Source organism: Mustela nigripes, chromosome 3, assembly GCF_022355385.1.
Source record: "Mustela nigripes isolate SB6536 chromosome 3, MUSNIG.SB6536, whole genome shotgun sequence".
Taxonomy (NCBI): domain Eukaryota; kingdom Metazoa; phylum Chordata; class Mammalia; order Carnivora; family Mustelidae; genus Mustela; species Mustela nigripes.
The window spans coordinates 9,399,083-9,416,976 of NC_081559.1; the positions used below are offsets into that span (position 1 = coordinate 9,399,083).

A 17,894-nucleotide genomic window follows, 5' to 3' on the forward strand; every position below is an offset into this window, starting at 1 on the left:
GTAGGGGCCCACGGTGCCGGCCGGCTGTCCCGAAGCCACTCCCCGCCCCCGCGGCCATGTCTCTCCCTGCCTCCACGTCGCGCCGCGTGAGTCGTCGGCTGTTCCCTTTTCTGTGTCTCTCCCTCCGCCAGCCGGTCCTTTCTGGGACTCCTCCCCGGCCTCCCGCCCTGCTCCGCGCGGGCTACGGCTGATCCGTCAGCCACCGCCCCTCCCTGACGTCCGGAGCCGGAGCGCCGCTCCACCCCGTCGCGCCCCTCCCCTCTCGCCCGCCTCCCCCCGCCCTCCGCCCGCGCGGGCAGCCTTCCCCCACATCCGGGTATTGACTCCAGCCGCCCAGACTCTGGCACTATGGTCATGGCGGAGGGGACGGCAGTGCTGAGGCGGAACAGGCCAGGCACCAAGGCGCAGGTACTCTCTCTGCACCTTTCCTGCCCTGGAACTCTCGGTGGCGAGCCGCGCCGCACCTGGAAGCTGGCCGCCCCCGAGAGGAGGTTGGGCCGGGGCGGTAAGCTGGCGGGCAGGGGCACCCGCACCCGGCCTGCTCTTCCGGAGCCGCAGCCCCGGGGTATGGCTGAGGCGGCGGCGGCTCGTGAGGCCTGCGGAGCCCCGACTTGAGGGTGGGCGTGAGGGGTGGGTGGAAGACGCGGGCGGCGACCGCCGAGGCTCGGGGCCGAGAGCGTGTCAGCAGCGGCTGCTTGTTCTCGTCTCTCCCCTGAACCGTAGCTGACCGTCGTCGGAGGGCGCGGCCCGCCAGGTGGAGACCCTGGGGATTTCGGGAGGGGAGGGGGCGTCCACACGGCCGGCCTCCTCCTGACTTCCGGTTCCTTCCCGGTTTGTGACGGGCCTGCCCGGCCTCTGCCATCCAGCCCGTCTAGCCGGATCCGGGTGGCGACAATTTATCCTCCTGCAGTTGGCCTTTGAGCATTTCTCGCCGCAGCTGCTCTCTGCCCCAGCAGGCTTTCGTTCTCGGGCTGCTCTGCTTACCTGTCATTCCTTGTTACGGGAGGCGTAGTCAGGGGATGAGCTGCTCGTTTTATCCGCTTTTAGTAGGGCAGTGTTCAGGGGTGAGGTGGTGTTCGGTTAGGAATTGATTCTGAGGGTTTTCAAAAGACGGTGTGTCTCACATTATAAAGAAAAGTCAAACAGGCATTTAGATTTGAAGTGATTCACCTGCCAGCGGAAATACATTGCTGTTGAGTGTATGCGCTAGCATCGGAAGAGACGTGTCGAAGTGTAATTTTAAAGAAAAGGTGATATAAGAGGGGGGGGAAGAAGACCCAGGGACCAACGATGGAGCTCTGACCGTATGCCAGAGAATAGATTTTAATGTGCTTTACAGAATTTTAGAAAAATTTTAGAAAGGGAATCCTTTCAGAGTACCTTTTAGATCCAGACACCTTCCTAGATCCATGATACAGATAAGGAAACCGAGTCCCAGAGAATCGGCTGCATTTGCTCAAGGTTACATAGTCTGTGGATTCTTAGTTCACTGGTGACCTTTTCTCTTTAACAAGTTTTTTTTCGTACTGAATTCTAGAGTATTGAGCTTAAACATCCCATTATAGCGTCAGATTTAGCTCTCAGTTGCTTCTGGCCGTTTTCTGGACATATTACTGGAAATTTATGTATTATTGTTTTTACCTTTTCCAGACATTCTTTATAAATGCCCCTTTCTCAGATAGCTTTACTTCTTTTTCTTTGGAAACACTGTTTCTCTTACTATATTCAGAGGTCGACTTTTTTGTACTCACATTCTGAGAATCGCCATCCATTTTTATTTACTCCTTAATTTTGAAAGGTTATAAAATTTGTTTTGAAATGTTATAAAATATTTTAAGTTAATATTGTAACACATCTGTTTTCTGTGTTATAAGTCACATAAAAAAATCTCCTTTGCTTTTTTCCACATTGTCATAGATCAAGGTTGTTAAATCATCATAGGAAAGGTCAGGATTTAAAAAAAAAAAAAAGACTGCATGAGCAGCATTCTTTCCTATTTCTTGTCACACTAATTTCCTTCACTGAAATAGGTCTATTCTAAATGATTTATTTGGATCTATATCTTCCTACCTTTTTTTCCTACTTTTTAAATTTTATTTATTTATTTATTTATTTTAAAGATTTTATTTATTTATCAGAGGGGGGGGGCAGAGAGCGAGCACAGGCAGACAGAATGGCGGGCAGAGGCAGAGGGAGAAGCAGGCTCCCTGCCGAGCAAGGAGCCCGATGTGGGACTCGATCCCAGGACACTGGGATCATGACCTGAGCCGAAGGCAGCTGCTTCTGAGCCACCCAGGCGTCCCCCTACTTTTTTTTTTAATTGGTTAGATTGGGATATAGGCATGTAGTTGGTTTTCAATGTTTATTCCTTGAAATAGATGAGAATGTTCATTAAGCTGATTTTGGTTCCTTTTGTGTTTATATAACAGTTGTGATGAGACAAAACATTTGATTACCAGTTAACAGTTTTGTATGTTTTCTGGATATTCCTTTATGTACTTTCTAATATTTTTAAAACTACCTTAATTTTTTTAAAGGAAAGAGTAGTCAAAGCATACCGATAGAAACAACTTTTGGTATAGATAACATAGAAACAATTTAAAAACTAGTCTTCAATAATACTTAGGTGATATCTAGGGAGAGACATCTTGAAACAATTTCCAGAAAGTTGTTTTTATTTCTTAACATATTAAAAAGAAATTCATTTTCATTCATACAGGGCACTATAATAATAAAGAATGATATGAAAAGTTTAAGACATTTAAGAAGGTATACTCATCACCTACCATCATAACTAAGACGTTACTAATACAGATGAATCTCTCTTTATCACATTCTTCTGTCTTCTCCCCACTCCTTCCAAACAGTGATGGTGATTATCATTCCTTTTCTTCATACTTTTCCTATGTATGCATTATATCTATAGGTATCCTTTGGATTTCTTAAACTTCTATTCATGTGGTATCATACACTGAATTCTTAAGTTTGCTCCAGTTTGCTTGAGGTGTTTGGTGACTTACCCATGTTAATTGGTACAGATCATTGGTTCACTACTACTGTTTCCCCCAGTTATACCCTAGGGACATTTATCAGGCAACTACTATGTGTTAGGCATTGTACTGCTTGCTAAGGATACATAGGTAGACCTTGCCATATGTAGATCTTGCTGAAAAAAATCTGTCAGATGGAAAGACTCTTAATCACTTAGGGGAATATGTGGATTGGACTGTCTATAGAGGAATTCAGAACCAGTGCAGGTGATCCACAAAAGTATTGATTGCCCTTAAAAGGCTGGATGACTACTTTTTGATGGAGCTCATATTTTGATTTAGAAATTTGAAACACCATTTGGAATTGGAATAATAATTTATAATGTCAGTCTACAATAGTACTTATGGAACAGTACCTAACCCCACTACAGACTGTTTTCTTAAGGTAAAAAACTGATCCAGTGCTTGGAGATTCTTTTTCAGCTTAACTTTTTAAGAAATATTAAACCGCCATAAACAAACAAGTGATAGATTTATCTCTTCAGGTAATGCATGAAAAGTTTATGGGAGCCCTATTTGAGGGATTTGTGGTTGAAAAAATGTAACTTGTAGTTCAGTTATATAAAATCTTGGTGTTCATTTAAAAACATTGAGTAAAGTTCCCTTATTCACTGATAATCCTGTTGTTATAGTATGAGAGCTTTCTCTCTAGTGCAATTCTGGATCTTTATTAAGAATTGAAGTTAATCTCAGTCCTGTTGCCTTTTTTGACTTTGTGTGTGCTTTAACAATGAGTTTTTTTTTTTATAGGATTTCTATAATTGGCCTGATGAATCCTTTGATGAAATGGACAGTACCCTAGCTGTTCAGCAGGTAATAACTGTAGTTTCTTTCACAACTCCAATAACCTAAGCATTTTACCTCCTTTGGCATAATATTTCTATATCTTTTAGCACAAGTCAGAATCCATGGAAATAATAGAATGCATGTTTAAAACTTTTATCAATCCTCCATTTTGTTTTAAGATGATATAGTAGACTGTAATGAAACTTACGTACATTTTAGTATCTATTAATAATCTACCAAATTAGGGTACCAAATTTGATTTTAGAGTGAATTTAATTCAAAGTTAATTGAATGCTCAATTAGAATAACATAATGAAGTAGGAAAGAGAACATTGAGAACATGTATCTAAATTTACCAAAAGTTCCCATCAGTTCTTAACTTTCGTGCCGCTCTAATATATGTGAGGGCTAAGATGCCTCCCTTTAGGTTGTTGCCACTACCAAGTAGCTCACTAAGGCATTGAATATCAACATCCTTGTAGCATGTTTGGTTTGAAAAGCCCCTCAAGAGATTCTTACACGTACTTTTTTTTTTTTTTTTTTTTTAAGATTTTATTTGTTTATTTGACAGAGAGAGACGCAGTGAAAGAGAGAACACTGGCAAGGGGAGGGGGAGAGGGAGAAGCAGGCTTCCTCCCGCACAGGCAGCAGGATGTGGGGCTCCATATCATGACCCAAGACAAAGGCAGACACTTAACAACTGAGTCACCTAGGAGCCCCAACTCTTACACATTCTTAATGAGAATCACATTATATACTTACTGGGTTTAAAAAAAAAAGTAGCAGTTCTTCCAAAATGAATAAAATCTATAATCTTGGGAAAGATAATTTCTGTAACTAATTATTAAAAATTGCTTTAGGGGGTTAACAAAATGATGACTGAAATTAGGGTGTACTAGTATATGGACTAGACATTAGTTAACTAGCATATTTAAAGGAAAAATAATAAACAGAAGCTGGCTTTATCTTGATGGCTAGATAATAAACGTAGATAGCTACTTGGATTTATAGTATTATTTGAAAATCCTAGAAAATGAAATAGGAATACAGTTGAATTCTTTGAGCATAAAAAACAAGTCATAATATTAACAAATACCAAAAACCTTTAGAATGGACTCAGTATAATATTTAGATACTTAGCATAGGAAATGGACGACTCTTCATGAATGAATGGCTGTTTGGACATTCCCACTCAGCGGCCCCTGAGTGGCTCAGTCATTAAGCGTCTGCCTTCGGCTGGGGTCATGATTCCAGGGTCCTGGGATCAAGCCCCACATCGGGCTCCCTGCTCCGTGGGAAAACCTGCTTCTCCCTTTCCCTCTGCTGCTCCTCCTGCTTGTGTTCCCTCTCTCGCCGTGTCTCTCTCTGTCAAATAAATAAAATCTTTAAAAAAAAAAGGATACTGTTCAATCAGCAAGTGTTTATTGGGCAATGAGGTAGGCCTTATGGAGGATACAGAAACATAAACTTAGAGCTCAGTGTCTGGAAATTGGGAAAAATAAGAGGAAAAATGTGTAAGTGTTTCTACCTTTAAAAGTAGAGGTTGTGGGGTGCCTGGATGGCTCAGTTGGTTAAGCGTCTACCTTCAGCTCAGGTGTCATACTCCCTGCTGAGCAGGGGAGTCTGTCTCTCCCTCTGATCGTGTGCTCTCTCTCTCACTCTCTCAAATAAATAAATAATTTTTATTATTATTTTATTTTTTAATTTTTTTTTTTAAAGATTTTATTTGACAGAGAGAGATCACAAGTAGGCAGAGAGAGAGGAGGAAGCAGGCTCCCTGCTGAGCAGAGAGCCCAACGCAGGACTCGATCCCAGGACTCTGAGATCATGACCTGAGCCGAAGGCAGCAGCTTAACCCACTGAGCCACCCAGGCAACCCTCCCCCCTTTTTTTTTTAAAGTAGGGATTGTGTGCTTCTACTTTATTGAATTTATTTGTTCGAACAATTTTTTTTGTGGAATCTTTAGGGTTTTCTACATACCAAGAGCATATCATCTGTAAACAGACAGTCTTCTTCCTTTCTAATCCTGATGCTTTTCATTTCTATTTCTCACCTAATTGCCTGGCTAGAACTTCAGTACTGCTTTTAATAGAAGTGGCAGAAGCAGGCATCTTTGTCTTGTTCTTGATCTTAGAGGAAACCTTTCAGTCTTGCACATTTAGTATAAGGAGCACTGTGAGTTTTTCATATGTGACCCTTATTATGTTGGATTATTATGTTACTGGTTTCCTTCTAATTCTAGTTTATTGACCGTTTTTATCCTACAAAGGTGCTGAATTTTGTCACAGACACCAATTGAGATAACATAGGGGGTTTTACCCCCCATTCATTTTTTAATGTTGTGTATTGATCAGTTTTTGCATGTTGAACCGTCCTTGCATTCTAGGAATAAATCCCACTGATCGTGATGTATACTCTTTTAATTTGCAATTGAATTCAGCTTGTTAAGATTTTTATTTTTTTTATTTTTTTTTTTAAGATTTTATTTATTTATTTGACAGACAGAGGTCACAAGTAGGCAGAGAAGCAGGCAGAGAGAGAGGAAGGGAAGCAGGGCCCCTGCCGAGCAGAGAGCCCGATGTGGGACTCGATCCCAGGACCCTGAGATCATGACCTGAGCCGAAGGCAGCGGCCCAACCCACTGAGCCACCCAGGCGCCCTGTTAAGATTTTTATATCCATAATTATAAGGGGTATTGGTTTCTAGTTTTCCTTCGGTGTCTTTGGTATCAGGCAGTGCTGGCAACATAGAGTGAGTTAGGAACTATGCCCTCCTCTTTGGTCTTTTGGAAGAGTTTGAGGAGGGTTGATGTGCTTCAGACGTTTGGTAAAATTCACCAGTGAAGCCACTGGGTCCAGGGCTTGGCTTGGCTTGACTTTCTTTCTTTCTTTCTTTCTTTCTTTTTTTAAAGATTTTTATTTATTTGACTAGAGATCACAAGTAGGCAGAGAGGCAGGCAGAGAGAGAGAGGGAAGCAGGTTCCCTGCTGAGCAGAGAGCCTGATGTGGGGCTTGATCCCAGGACCCTGAGATCATGACCTGAGCCGAAGGCAGAGGCTTAACCCCCTGAGCCACGCAGGTGCCCCAGGGCTTTTCTTCAGTTGCACAACAGCAGTGGGAGAGGCAGTCCCTTCAGAGTAGGGAGCTTGATGTGGGACTTGCTCCCAAGACCCTGAAATCATGAGCTGAGTCAGATGCTTAACTGACTGAGCCATTTCTTTCTTTTTTCTTTTAAAGGTTTTATTTATTTGACAGAGAACATAAGCAAGGGGAGCAGCAGGCTCCCCTTGGGGAGAAGGGGGAAGCAGGCTCCCTGCAGAGCAGGAGTAGCCCGATGTGGGACTCCATACCAGGACCCTGGGGGATCATGACCTGAGCCGAAGGCAGTTGCTTAACCAACTGAGCCATGCATGTGCCCCTAGAATTGCTTTCTTAATTTCCTTTTTGGATTATTCATTGAAGGAGTATACAGACACAACTGATCTTTTACATATGGATCTTGCATCCTGCTACTTTGCTGATTTTGTTTATTAGCTTTCCTGTGGATTCTTTGGGATTTCAGTATATAAGATGTCATCTGCAAATAGAGATAGTCTTTTATTTACTTCTCTTTCGTGTCTGATTGTTCTGGCTAGAAATTCTGCACATTGTTGAATAGCAATGGTGAAAGCTGGCATTCTTGTCTCTTTTCTGATATTAGAGGAAAACCTTTCAGTCTTTCATCACTGAGAATGACATTTTTTTCATAATGCCCTTCATCATAATTGGGAAGTTCTCTTCCGCACTTAGTTTTCTCAGTGTTTTTATCATGAAAAGATGTTGGATTTTATCAAAAGCATTTTCTGCATTGTGGTTTCTGATTGTGGTTTCTTCCCTTTGTATATTAACATAGTATATTCATTGATTAAAAAAATTTTTTTCAGGGGCACCTTGGTGGCTCAGTGGGTTAAACCTCTGCCTTTGGCTCAGGTCATGATCTCAGGGTCCTGGGATTGAGCCCCACATCAGGCTCTCTGCTCAGCAGGTAGCCTGCTTCCTCCCTCTCTCTCTGCCTGCCTCTCTGTCTACTTGTGATCTATGTCTGTCAAATAAATAAAATCTTTAAAAAAATTTTTTTTTTTTAGAATTTTTATTTCCAAGTAATCTCTACACCCATTGTGGGGCTCAGACTCACAACTACAAGATTAAGAGTCATACACTCCACCGACTGAACCAACCAGGTGCTCTGATTTTTTTTTTCCTTAGTTTTGAGCCACTTTTCATTCCTTGCAGCTTCCTTTTGATTGATGTTTGTTTAGTATATCTTTTCCCATCCTTTTACTTTTAACCTACCTATATCATTATATTTGAAGTAAGTTTCTTACGGTGTTTGGCTGTCTTATTCTTTGTGATAGTCTTTGTCTTTTAGTGGGTATATTTAGGCCATTTAATATTAATTTAATTACTAGTAGGTTATGTTTAGATTTAGGTCTGCCATCATATTACTTGTTTTCAGTTTGTTCTCTCTCTTTTTTGTTCCTTTCCCCCTTTCTGCCATTTTACAGATTGAGCACTTTTACTATTTTATTTCCTTATTTATTTTTCTTTTCTTTTTTAAAAAGATTTTATTTATTTATTTGACAGAAACCACAAGTAGGCAGAGAGGCAGGCAGAGAGCCTGATACAGGGCTCGATCCCAGGACCCTGAAATCATAACCTGAGCCTAAGGCAGAGGCTTAGCCCACTGAGCCACTCAGGCACCCTCATTTATTTATTTTTCTTAAAGATTTTATTTATTTATTTGACAGAGAGAGCACAAGCTGGGGAGCAGTAGGCAGAGGGAGAAGCAGACTCACCAAACAGGAAACCCAACTTGGGGCTCAATCCCAGGACCCTGGGATCATGACCTGAGCTGAAGGCAGACGTTTAACAACTGAGCCACTCAGGCACCCCCACTTTTAGTGTTTTAATTCTAATTTTGATTATCTTTTTAAATTTTTATTTTAAAAAATGTTTTATTTGGGGCACCTGGGTGGCTCATTAAGCGTCTCGAGGGTCCTGGGATTGAGCCCCACATTGGGCTCCCTGCTTGGCGGGAAGCCTGCTTCTCCCTCTCCCAAACACCCTGCTTGTGTTCCCTCTCTCACTCTGTCTCTGTCAAATAAATAAATAAAATCTTTTAAAAATATTTCATTTATTTATTTAGCAGAGAGAGAGAGAGTGTGTGCGCATGCACACGGTTCAGGAGCAGAGGCAGAGGGAGACAGAGAAGTAGACTCCCTGCTGAACAAAGAGCCAGTTGTAGGGCTCTATCCCAGGACCCTGAGATCATGACCTGAGTCGAAGGCAGACACTTGACCAACTGAGGCACTCAGACACCCCTTGAGTATCTATTTATTTTTATTTTTATTTTTAATTTTTTAAAAGATTTTACTTATTTCTTTTTTTAAAAAAAGTATTTGATTTATTTATTTGACAGAGAGAGAGAGAGATCACAAGTAGGCAGAGAGGCAGGCAGAGAGAGAGGGGGAAAGCAGGCTCCCTGCTGAGCAGAGAGCCCCATGTGGGGCTCGATCCCAGGACCCTGAGATCATGACCCGAGCCGAAGGCAGGGGCTTAACCCACTGAGCCACCCAGGCGCCCCAATAAATAAAATCTTTAAAAAAAAAAAAAAAGTTCCCAAAGAGGAAGGGACCCGAAAGATGCCCTTTCATCTTTTTTTAAAAGAACTTTTCAACTTTTAACAGCTGAAACTCTGTGCCCATTAAACAACAACAATTTCCCACAATTCCCTTTCCCCAGCACACTCATCTTCTTGTATTGAGATTTTCATGTGTTCTTTGTATACCGAGTAATTTTGGATTGTATTCTGGACATTTTGAATATTATGTCTAGATTCTAGTTTTATTTATTTATTTAGTATTTTATTTATTTATTTGACAGAGAGAGTGAGCGAGCGAGAGAGGGAACACAAGCCAGGGGAGAGGGAGAAGCGGGCTTCTTGTCGAGCAAGGAGCCCAATGCAGGGCTTGATCTCAGGACCCTGGGGTTTATGATTCCAGCCAAAGGCACTTGCTCAACGACTGAGCCATTCATGTGCCCCTAGACTCTGGTTTTATTTAATCCCATAGAAAATGTATTTTCCCATAGATATTTTTGTTTTAGCAGGCTAAATATGTTTTATTTTGATAAATAATCAGTAATAAAAAGATTTTAGATTCCCTAACGATTGACAGCTTATAATTCTACTTATAAAAACTTTAATAATTATACATAAATTCAATTACTAAATATGTGGTTAAAAAATTAATATTGATTATGAGTAAACCATATTGCAGAGAATATATTTTTGTGTGCTCACTACCAAACTGTCTTTGAGACCACTAAAGAATATTAAAGAATCAGGGACCATACTCCATTTCTGGTAAATTTTTTCATCCCTAATCTTTCATGGCTTTAACATTTTAGGTAATTACATATCTTTATCCTGGACTTCAAGTAATATAGTTTAGGAAAAGACAATACAAATTTGTTAAAAATCTCCTATGTGCCAGATGCTAATACTAAAATTTAAAATTCGCTTTTTTATTTGAGAGAGACCCTCGATAATAACTTATATATTAAATATAAATAAATGCTTGTAAGAGTTCTATAGGAGGTGTGATGGGAGCAGGAAAGGTAAGAGTGCATAGACAAGTTGCTAATTTAGATTATATAGTGACAAATGGAGGAAATCAGACGGAGTTCTGTGAGTACTAGAATAATCAGGAAAGATTTGAATGTGCTGGGGGAGAGAGAATTTGGAAAGAATAGTGTGGGGGTGCCTGGGTGGCTCAGTCACCCTTCCCCTCAGGTCATGATACCAGAGTCCTGGGATAGAGTCCAATATCCAGCTCCCTGCTCAGCGGGGAGTCAACTTCTCCGTTTCCCACTCCCCCTGCTCATGCGCGCGCATGCGCACACATACATACACACACTCTATCTCTCTCTAATAAATAAAATCTTAAAAAAAAAAAAGTTGTATGGAGTTTGAGGTGGCCAATGGAAAAGGTAAAGAATTTGCTGCTTTCTGCTTGAGGAGAAAGTGAGTTTCATGCAGAACTTTGGAATTTAGAACTTTGGGTCAGAAAGTTAGGGAGAGTGGTTTATTTATTTATTTATTTATTTTTAAAGATTTTATTTATTTATTTGACAGAGAGAGATTACAAGTAGTCAGAGAGGCAGGCAGAGAGAGAGAGGAGGAAGCAGGCTCCCTGCCGAGCAGAGAGCCCGATGCGGGACTCAATCCCAGGACCCTGAGATCATGACCTGAGCCGAAGGCAGCGGCTTAACCCACTGAGCCACCCAGGCGCCCCAGGGAGAGTGGTTTAAATAGGCATTAGGGAGTCAGAATCTTTAGAGCAGATTTTTGATATGAGAGTAATCTTCAGGAAATATTGCCTGAAAATAAGCATAAAAGATAGCTTTAACAAGGCCCTGCAGTTATTCAGTTTCTGTAATTAGGCATTTTAAGCTAATATAACCTATTCAAATTTCACAGTATATCATAGAATGCATGAAACATTAAAAAGATCTGAAATTTATAGGGCGCTTGGGTGGCTCAGTGGGTTAAAGCCTCTGCCTTCAGCTCAGCTCATGTCCTGGGATTGAGTCCTGCAGAGTCCTGCATCAGGCTCTCTGCTCAGCGGGGACCTGCTTCCTCCTCTCTCTGCCTGCCTCTCTTTCTACTTGTGATCTCTGTCTGTCAAATGAATAAAATCTTAAAAAAAAAAAAAAAAAAAAAAAACCTGAAAGTTAAGTTTTATTTTACATAAATTAAAAGTGAATGTCCATGCCTTTTTTCTTTTAACTTATTTTTTCTGCTGGACATTTTTTGAAAATAACTTTATGGGATACCACATACCATAGAAATCACTCATTTAAAATATATATACATGGTTTTTAGTCTATTCACAAGGTTGTACACAATCCCAACAGTCTGATTTTAGAAGATCTCCATTCCCCCTTGAAAGAAATTTCATTTACATTTGCAGTTTTCTCTGTTCGCCTTGGTCTCCTCTTCTCTCCCCAGTCCTAAACAACTACTGTTTTGGTCTTCCTAGATTTGCCTATTCTAGATCATTGATATTAGTGGAATCCTATACTATATTCCATAGTTATATCGTCTACATTTTATGTTCTTGGGAAGATTGTAGTTTACAGTTTTGATCCCATATCCAGTCCTGGTAAGTACCGTATCTGCATTTATATGGTAGATCTTACCTCAAAGAAGTTGAATTGGAGAAAGCATAGGTAAGGATTACCTCCTTTCTTCTGAATTAGTGATTCTGATTTTGTACTTGGTTTCTGTTTTATGTATAACCCAAAAAAGTTGGAACGTAAGAGCAGTCATGTCTTCAAAAATTAAATATATTTAACGTAAGATTTATCATGAAGTATAATATCTTAATTAACTCTGAGAACTTTTTTTGTTTATAGTATATTCAACAAAACATAAGAGCAGACTGTTCCAATATTGACAAAATACTTGAACCACCTGAAGGCCAAGATGAAGGTGTATGGAAATATGAACATTTAAGGTAAATTTTTATGATGTATCAAAATAGTAGCAGTACTTCCTCTTGTAAAAAAACCTTTAATGTTGATGATTATGAATTATAAATAAAATCTTTATGCAATCGCAGACTTTAAAAAGCCAGATTTTAAAGCCTTTGTTTTCAGTGTTACAAAGTTTTCATCTTTGTTATTTACTGAATTTTTTCTTCATTTATGAATATGGGCATTATTTTCTATTTACACAGCTTTTTGTTCTTTCATTCTTTCTCTCTCTCTCTCCTCCCACAGGGGGTGGGGGGCGCGGTTCCCTCTTTCCTTATCTTTTTTTCTTCTTATCTCTCTACATCTTACCTCTCAAAGTGGGACTTGAACCCACAACCCTAAGATCAAGAGTTGCATGCTCTATGTACTGAGCCAGCCACGTGCCCCTACACAGTTTTTCTTAACCACAAATGCATTATTTCAATTTATCCACTCAAGATAGACTTTATTTTTCTTTTTAAAGATTTTTTTAAAAATTTTATATATTTGTTTGACAGATTGAGAGAGAGAGAGATCACAAGTAGGCAGAGAGGCAGGCAGAGAGAGAGAGGAGGAAGCAGGCTCCCTGCTGAACAGAGACCCCGATGCGGGGCTCGATCCTTGGACCCTGAGATCATGACCTGAGCTGAAGGCAGAGGCTTAACCCACTGAGCCACAGCGCACCCCAAACTTTATTTTTCTATAGAGGATCATAAGAAGGCCCTAGTCTAGGCTTGGTATCTGATGAATTGCCTACTGTGAACTTCTAGTCTTCCATGTGATAAATAAAGATTAATTGTAATTCTGGGGGCACCTGGGTGGTTCAGTAGATTAAGTGTTTGACTCTTGATTTCAGCTCAAGTCATGATCTCAGTCAGGGTCATGAGATTGAGTCCCCTGTCAGGTTCCACATCCAGCAGGTGGTCTGCTGGAGATTCTCTTTCTATCTCTGCCCCTCCCCCTGGCTTGCAAGCATATGTGTACGCATGTGGTTACTCTCTTCTCTCAAATAAATGAATCTTTAAAAACTTAATTGTAATTCTGAGGTAAGGAGCTTGGGCACTTTTTCATGATACCCTTTGAATGAGCAAATTGATGACTAGTGAATGACTAGTTAACTAGAGTTAACTTTAAAAACAGCTAAATGCTAAAGTTACAAAGTTGTTTCCGGAAGTTACAAACTTGCCACTGTAAATGGGAGCTGAGATGAGTTGATTGGTAAAATATAAGGAATGTAGCATGAAATATATGTTCATCAGGGTTTGTTACATTTTGAGTTCATTTTTACATAATATGTGGAGTAGAAATAGGACTTTCCATAAATAAATTAGATCACATTTCTTGCTAGACATTGCTAAGACATAATGTCTTATCATAATAGTTCAGCAATATCAGATTGCTAAGACTTCTTTGTATTCCACCAGTTTCCAGTTTTTTGGACAAATCACTTGACTACTTGATCTAGTTTTGTTTTGTTTAAGAGTTTATTTTTAGGTAGTCTCTGCACACAACATGGGGCTCAAACCCACAACCCCAAGATTAATGGTTGCATGCTTTACTGACTGAACCGGCCAGTCACCGCAACCCAATTTATTTTTTAATTTTTTAAATTAACATACAATGTATTATTAGCCCCAGGGTACAGGTCTGTGAATCGTCAGGCTTACACACTTCACAGCACTCACCATAGCACATACCCTCCCAAGGGTCCATAACCCAACTACCCTCTCCCTACCCTGCTCCCCCGGGCAGTCCTCAAGTTTCTTTTGTGAGATCAAGAGTCTTTTATGGTTTGTCTCCCTCCCGATGCCATTTTGTTTCATTTTTTCTTCCCTACCCCAGACCCCCTATGTTGCCTCTAGAATTGCACATATCAGGGAGATCATATGATAATTGTCTTTCTCTGACTTATTTCACTCAGCTTAATACCCTCTAGTTCCATCCACATTGTTGCAAATGGCAAGATTTCATTTCTTTTTTTTTTTTTTTTTAAGATTTTATTTATTTATCAGAGAGAGAGAGGGAGAGCGAGTGAGCACAGGCAGACAGAATGGCAGGCAGAAGCAGAGGGAGAAGCAGGCTCCCTGCTGAGCAAGGAGCCTGATGTGGGACTCGATCCCAGGACGCTGGGATCATGACCTGAGCCGAAGGCAGCTGCTTAACCAACTGAGCCACCCAGGCGCCCCAAGATTTCATTTCTTTTGATGGCTGTGTAGTATTCCATTGTACATATATACCACATCTTTATCCATTCATCTGTTGATGGACATCTGGGTTCTTTCCATAGTTTGGCTATTGTGGACATCACTGCTATAAACATTTGGGTGCACGTGCCCCTTCGGATCACTACATTTGTATCTTTAAGGTAAATACCCAGTAGTGCGGTTGCTGGGTCATAGGGTAGCTCTGTTTTCAACTTTTTGAGGAACCTCCATGGTGTTTTCCAGAGTGGCTGCACCAGCTTGCATTCCCACCAACAGTGTAGGAGGGTTGCCCTTTCTCCACATCCTCGCCAGCATCTGTCGTTTCCCGACTTGTTAATTTTAGCCATTCTGACTGGTGTGAGGTGGTATCTCATGGTAGTTTTTTGATTTGTATTTTCCTGATGCCAAGTGATGTGGAGCACTTTTTCATGTGTCTCGTGGCCATCTGGATGTCTTCTTGGCAGAAATGTGTGCTCATGTCCTCTGCCCATTTCTTGATTGGATTATTTGTTCTTTGGATGTTGAGTTTGATAAGTTCTTTATAGATTTTGGATACTAGTCCTTTATCTGATATGTCGTTTCCAAATATCTTATCCCATTCTGTCAGTTGTCTTTGGTTTTGTTGACTGTTTCCATTGCTGTGCAGAAGGTTTTGATCTTGATGAAGTCCCAATAGTTCATTTTTCCTGATCCAGTTTTTTAAAACCACATCTTAATGCATGATAATTGAAAGTATGAACATGTAGATATTTTCCCGCTCTTATAAATCAAGGTAGCACTTCAGTGCATATTCTCTGCCTTACTTTAATCCAGCTTTGAAAATAACGACCTACTTACCTGTTGGGATTAATGATGAAAATAAATGAGGATGTTTTTTCCACTACAAGTGTAATTCCACAGAAGTGAAGGCTGATTTTAGAGTTCATAAATTTATATTGATTGATTTATTATAGGGCTCCATACCCAACATGGGGCTTGAAACCCTGAGTTCGAGAGTCACATGCGTTAGGACTGATTTTAGTATACAAGATCTTAATTTCAGATCTAAGAATAGCTCTTCCTCCCAATTTAACTTAGACTATAAAATATGTAATATTTTATATTGCACATTTATAATATCTTTTTCCTGTTCTGTTCTGGTGCTGTTATTTTTACTTTTTTTCCCCGTTGAATATTATCCAATTTATTTTGGTTTTGTATTTATGTATTATCCATCACAAATATATTCTTTTGTGTCTTCATCATAGTCTATACATCTTTATAGTTCACCAAGAAGAGTTTCAGAAGTAACTTTTTGTTTTTTTCATATGCTTGATGTAGTTGATTTGAGGCTTAATACTTGCTCTTTTTTATTGGTTAATATAGTTGATAATTATGTTGTTAATGAGACTTCATTCAAATCTCTCACTAGCCCATATGGAATATTTATAATAGGAAGAGATGCCCCTTCTGAGTGGATACAATCCCATGCCAGGATGCATGGTTTAGAGTTTATAGTGTAGGCTGGATTTCAGCTCTGGCTTGTCTGTTCAGCGGCACAACTGTATCTATTAGCCCTATATTGAATAAACTTGAAGCTGTTAAATTTGCACTATGTGCCACAGATTGTACTCATAACACTGCCAGATCGGTAGCTTAATTTTGCTGTTGGCCCTAAGTGAGCTAAACTAGATGAGAAACTTATTTTTCACCACCTGTCTTTATTACTGAGTGGAAAACAACTCGAAAACCTGAAACATGCAAGCTATATATATGGGGGAGTAGAGGGTGATGTGCTGATTCAGAAGTAGTAGTATTTTTGTGATTTAAAAACAGCATTATTGTTAGGAATCTCAAAGGAAATATATTTACAGACAAGTGAAAATTTGGGTATTTGGTTTCTTCTGTTATCATAAACTTTAGTTTTTCTTTCATATGTGGGCAGGGTTTTGTTTTGTTTTGTTTTGTTTTGCCCTTTGGGACTGTCTTGTTTTTTACTTTTGTAGGTTTAGCTTTGTATTTTTAGGGAATCACATTGTTCTCATTTGTAGGGGAAACATAGTGATTGGTAAATTTTTAAGAGGTAGTGCGTTCAGTAGTTTGACAGCAATAAATTAAGTTAGCTTTATAATATAAATGATTGTCTTTTCATATACAATGATATAAAAATGACATTTCATATAAAAGTGATCATCTTGGGGGTGACTGGGTGGCTCAGTTGGTTGAGTGTTTGCCTTTGGCTCCAGTCATGATCCTTGGGTCCTGGAATTGAGCCCCACATTGGGCTCCCTGCTCAGCGGGAAGCCTGCTTCTCCCTCTCCCACTCCCCCTGCTTGTGTTCCCTCTCTTGCTATGTCTCTCTTTGTTAAATAAATACAATCTTTAAAATGGTTTAAAAAAAAAGATAATCTTGATGCTATGAAATTTCCTTCATTCGTCATTTATTCAAAAATATTTTGGGGGGCGTCTGGGTATCACAGTGGGGTAAGCCTCTGCCTTCAGCTCAGGTCGTGATCTCAGAGTCCTGGGATCAAGCCTCTCATTGGGCACTCTGCTCAGCGGGGAGCCTGCCCCCCCTCGCCTCTCTGCCTACTTGTGATCTCTCTGTCAAATAAATAAATAAAATTAAAAAAAAAATGTGTGTGTGTGTGTGTGTGTGTGTGTGTATGTATAAAACACTAGGTTCAGGGGCACCTGGGTGGCTTAGTGGGTTAAAGCCTCTGCTTCGGCTCAGGTCATGATCCCAGGGTCCTGGGCTCGGCAGGGAGCCTCTTTCCTCCTCTCTGCCTGCTTGTGATCTCCGTCTATCATATAAATAAATTCTTTAAAAAAAAAAAAAAAACAACACACGAGGTTCTGAGCATTGTTCTAGGCTTTATAATTTTTAGTTTGGCAGTTTTAGAAGAGAAGTATATCATGAAAAAAAGCTTGCAGTCTACTAAGTGACCAAAAGCAAGTTACAAAATTATGTATGATATGACCCCAGTATATTTTACTCTGCATAGAAAATCAAAGTTAGTTGTAAATAATAACTTTTGAGAAGAGGTAGTAGAATTATGGATTTTCTTATTGTACCTTGTATGTTCTTGTTTGACTTTTTATAAGGAGTATGTTGTTTATAATCAGAACAAAACTTGTAAAATATATAGGCATATAAAAGATCTAGTCTTTTTTATTTTAAAGATTTAATTTATTTATTTATGAGAGAGAGTGAGCACAAGGAATGGGGAGGGGCAAAGGGAGAGAGAGAAGCAGACTCTGCTGAGCAGGGAGCGTGACGCAGGGCATATCCCAGGACCCCGGAATCATGACCTGACCT

General features: G+C 40.1%; 1 protein-coding gene across 2 annotated transcripts in view; it reads left to right on the forward strand.

Moving 5' to 3' along the window:
- Nucleotides 1–17,894, forward strand: part of HSPE1 (heat shock protein family E (Hsp10) member 1) — a 41,392-nt gene that overhangs the window by 13,530 nt on the left and 9,968 nt on the right. Inside the window, exons 1-3 of one of the 2 annotated variants that reach the window (XM_059393128.1) lie at nt 291–408; nt 3,801–3,863; nt 12,294–12,394. In XM_059393128.1, the coding sequence (XP_059249111.1) occupies nt 349–408; nt 3,801–3,863; nt 12,294–12,394 (224 nt within the window). In that variant the 5' untranslated portion in view covers nt 291–348. Of the gene's footprint in view, nt 1–290; nt 409–3,800; nt 3,864–12,293; nt 12,395–17,894 lie in introns of those variants that run through there. The other variant, XM_059393132.1, reaches the window with a different exon arrangement.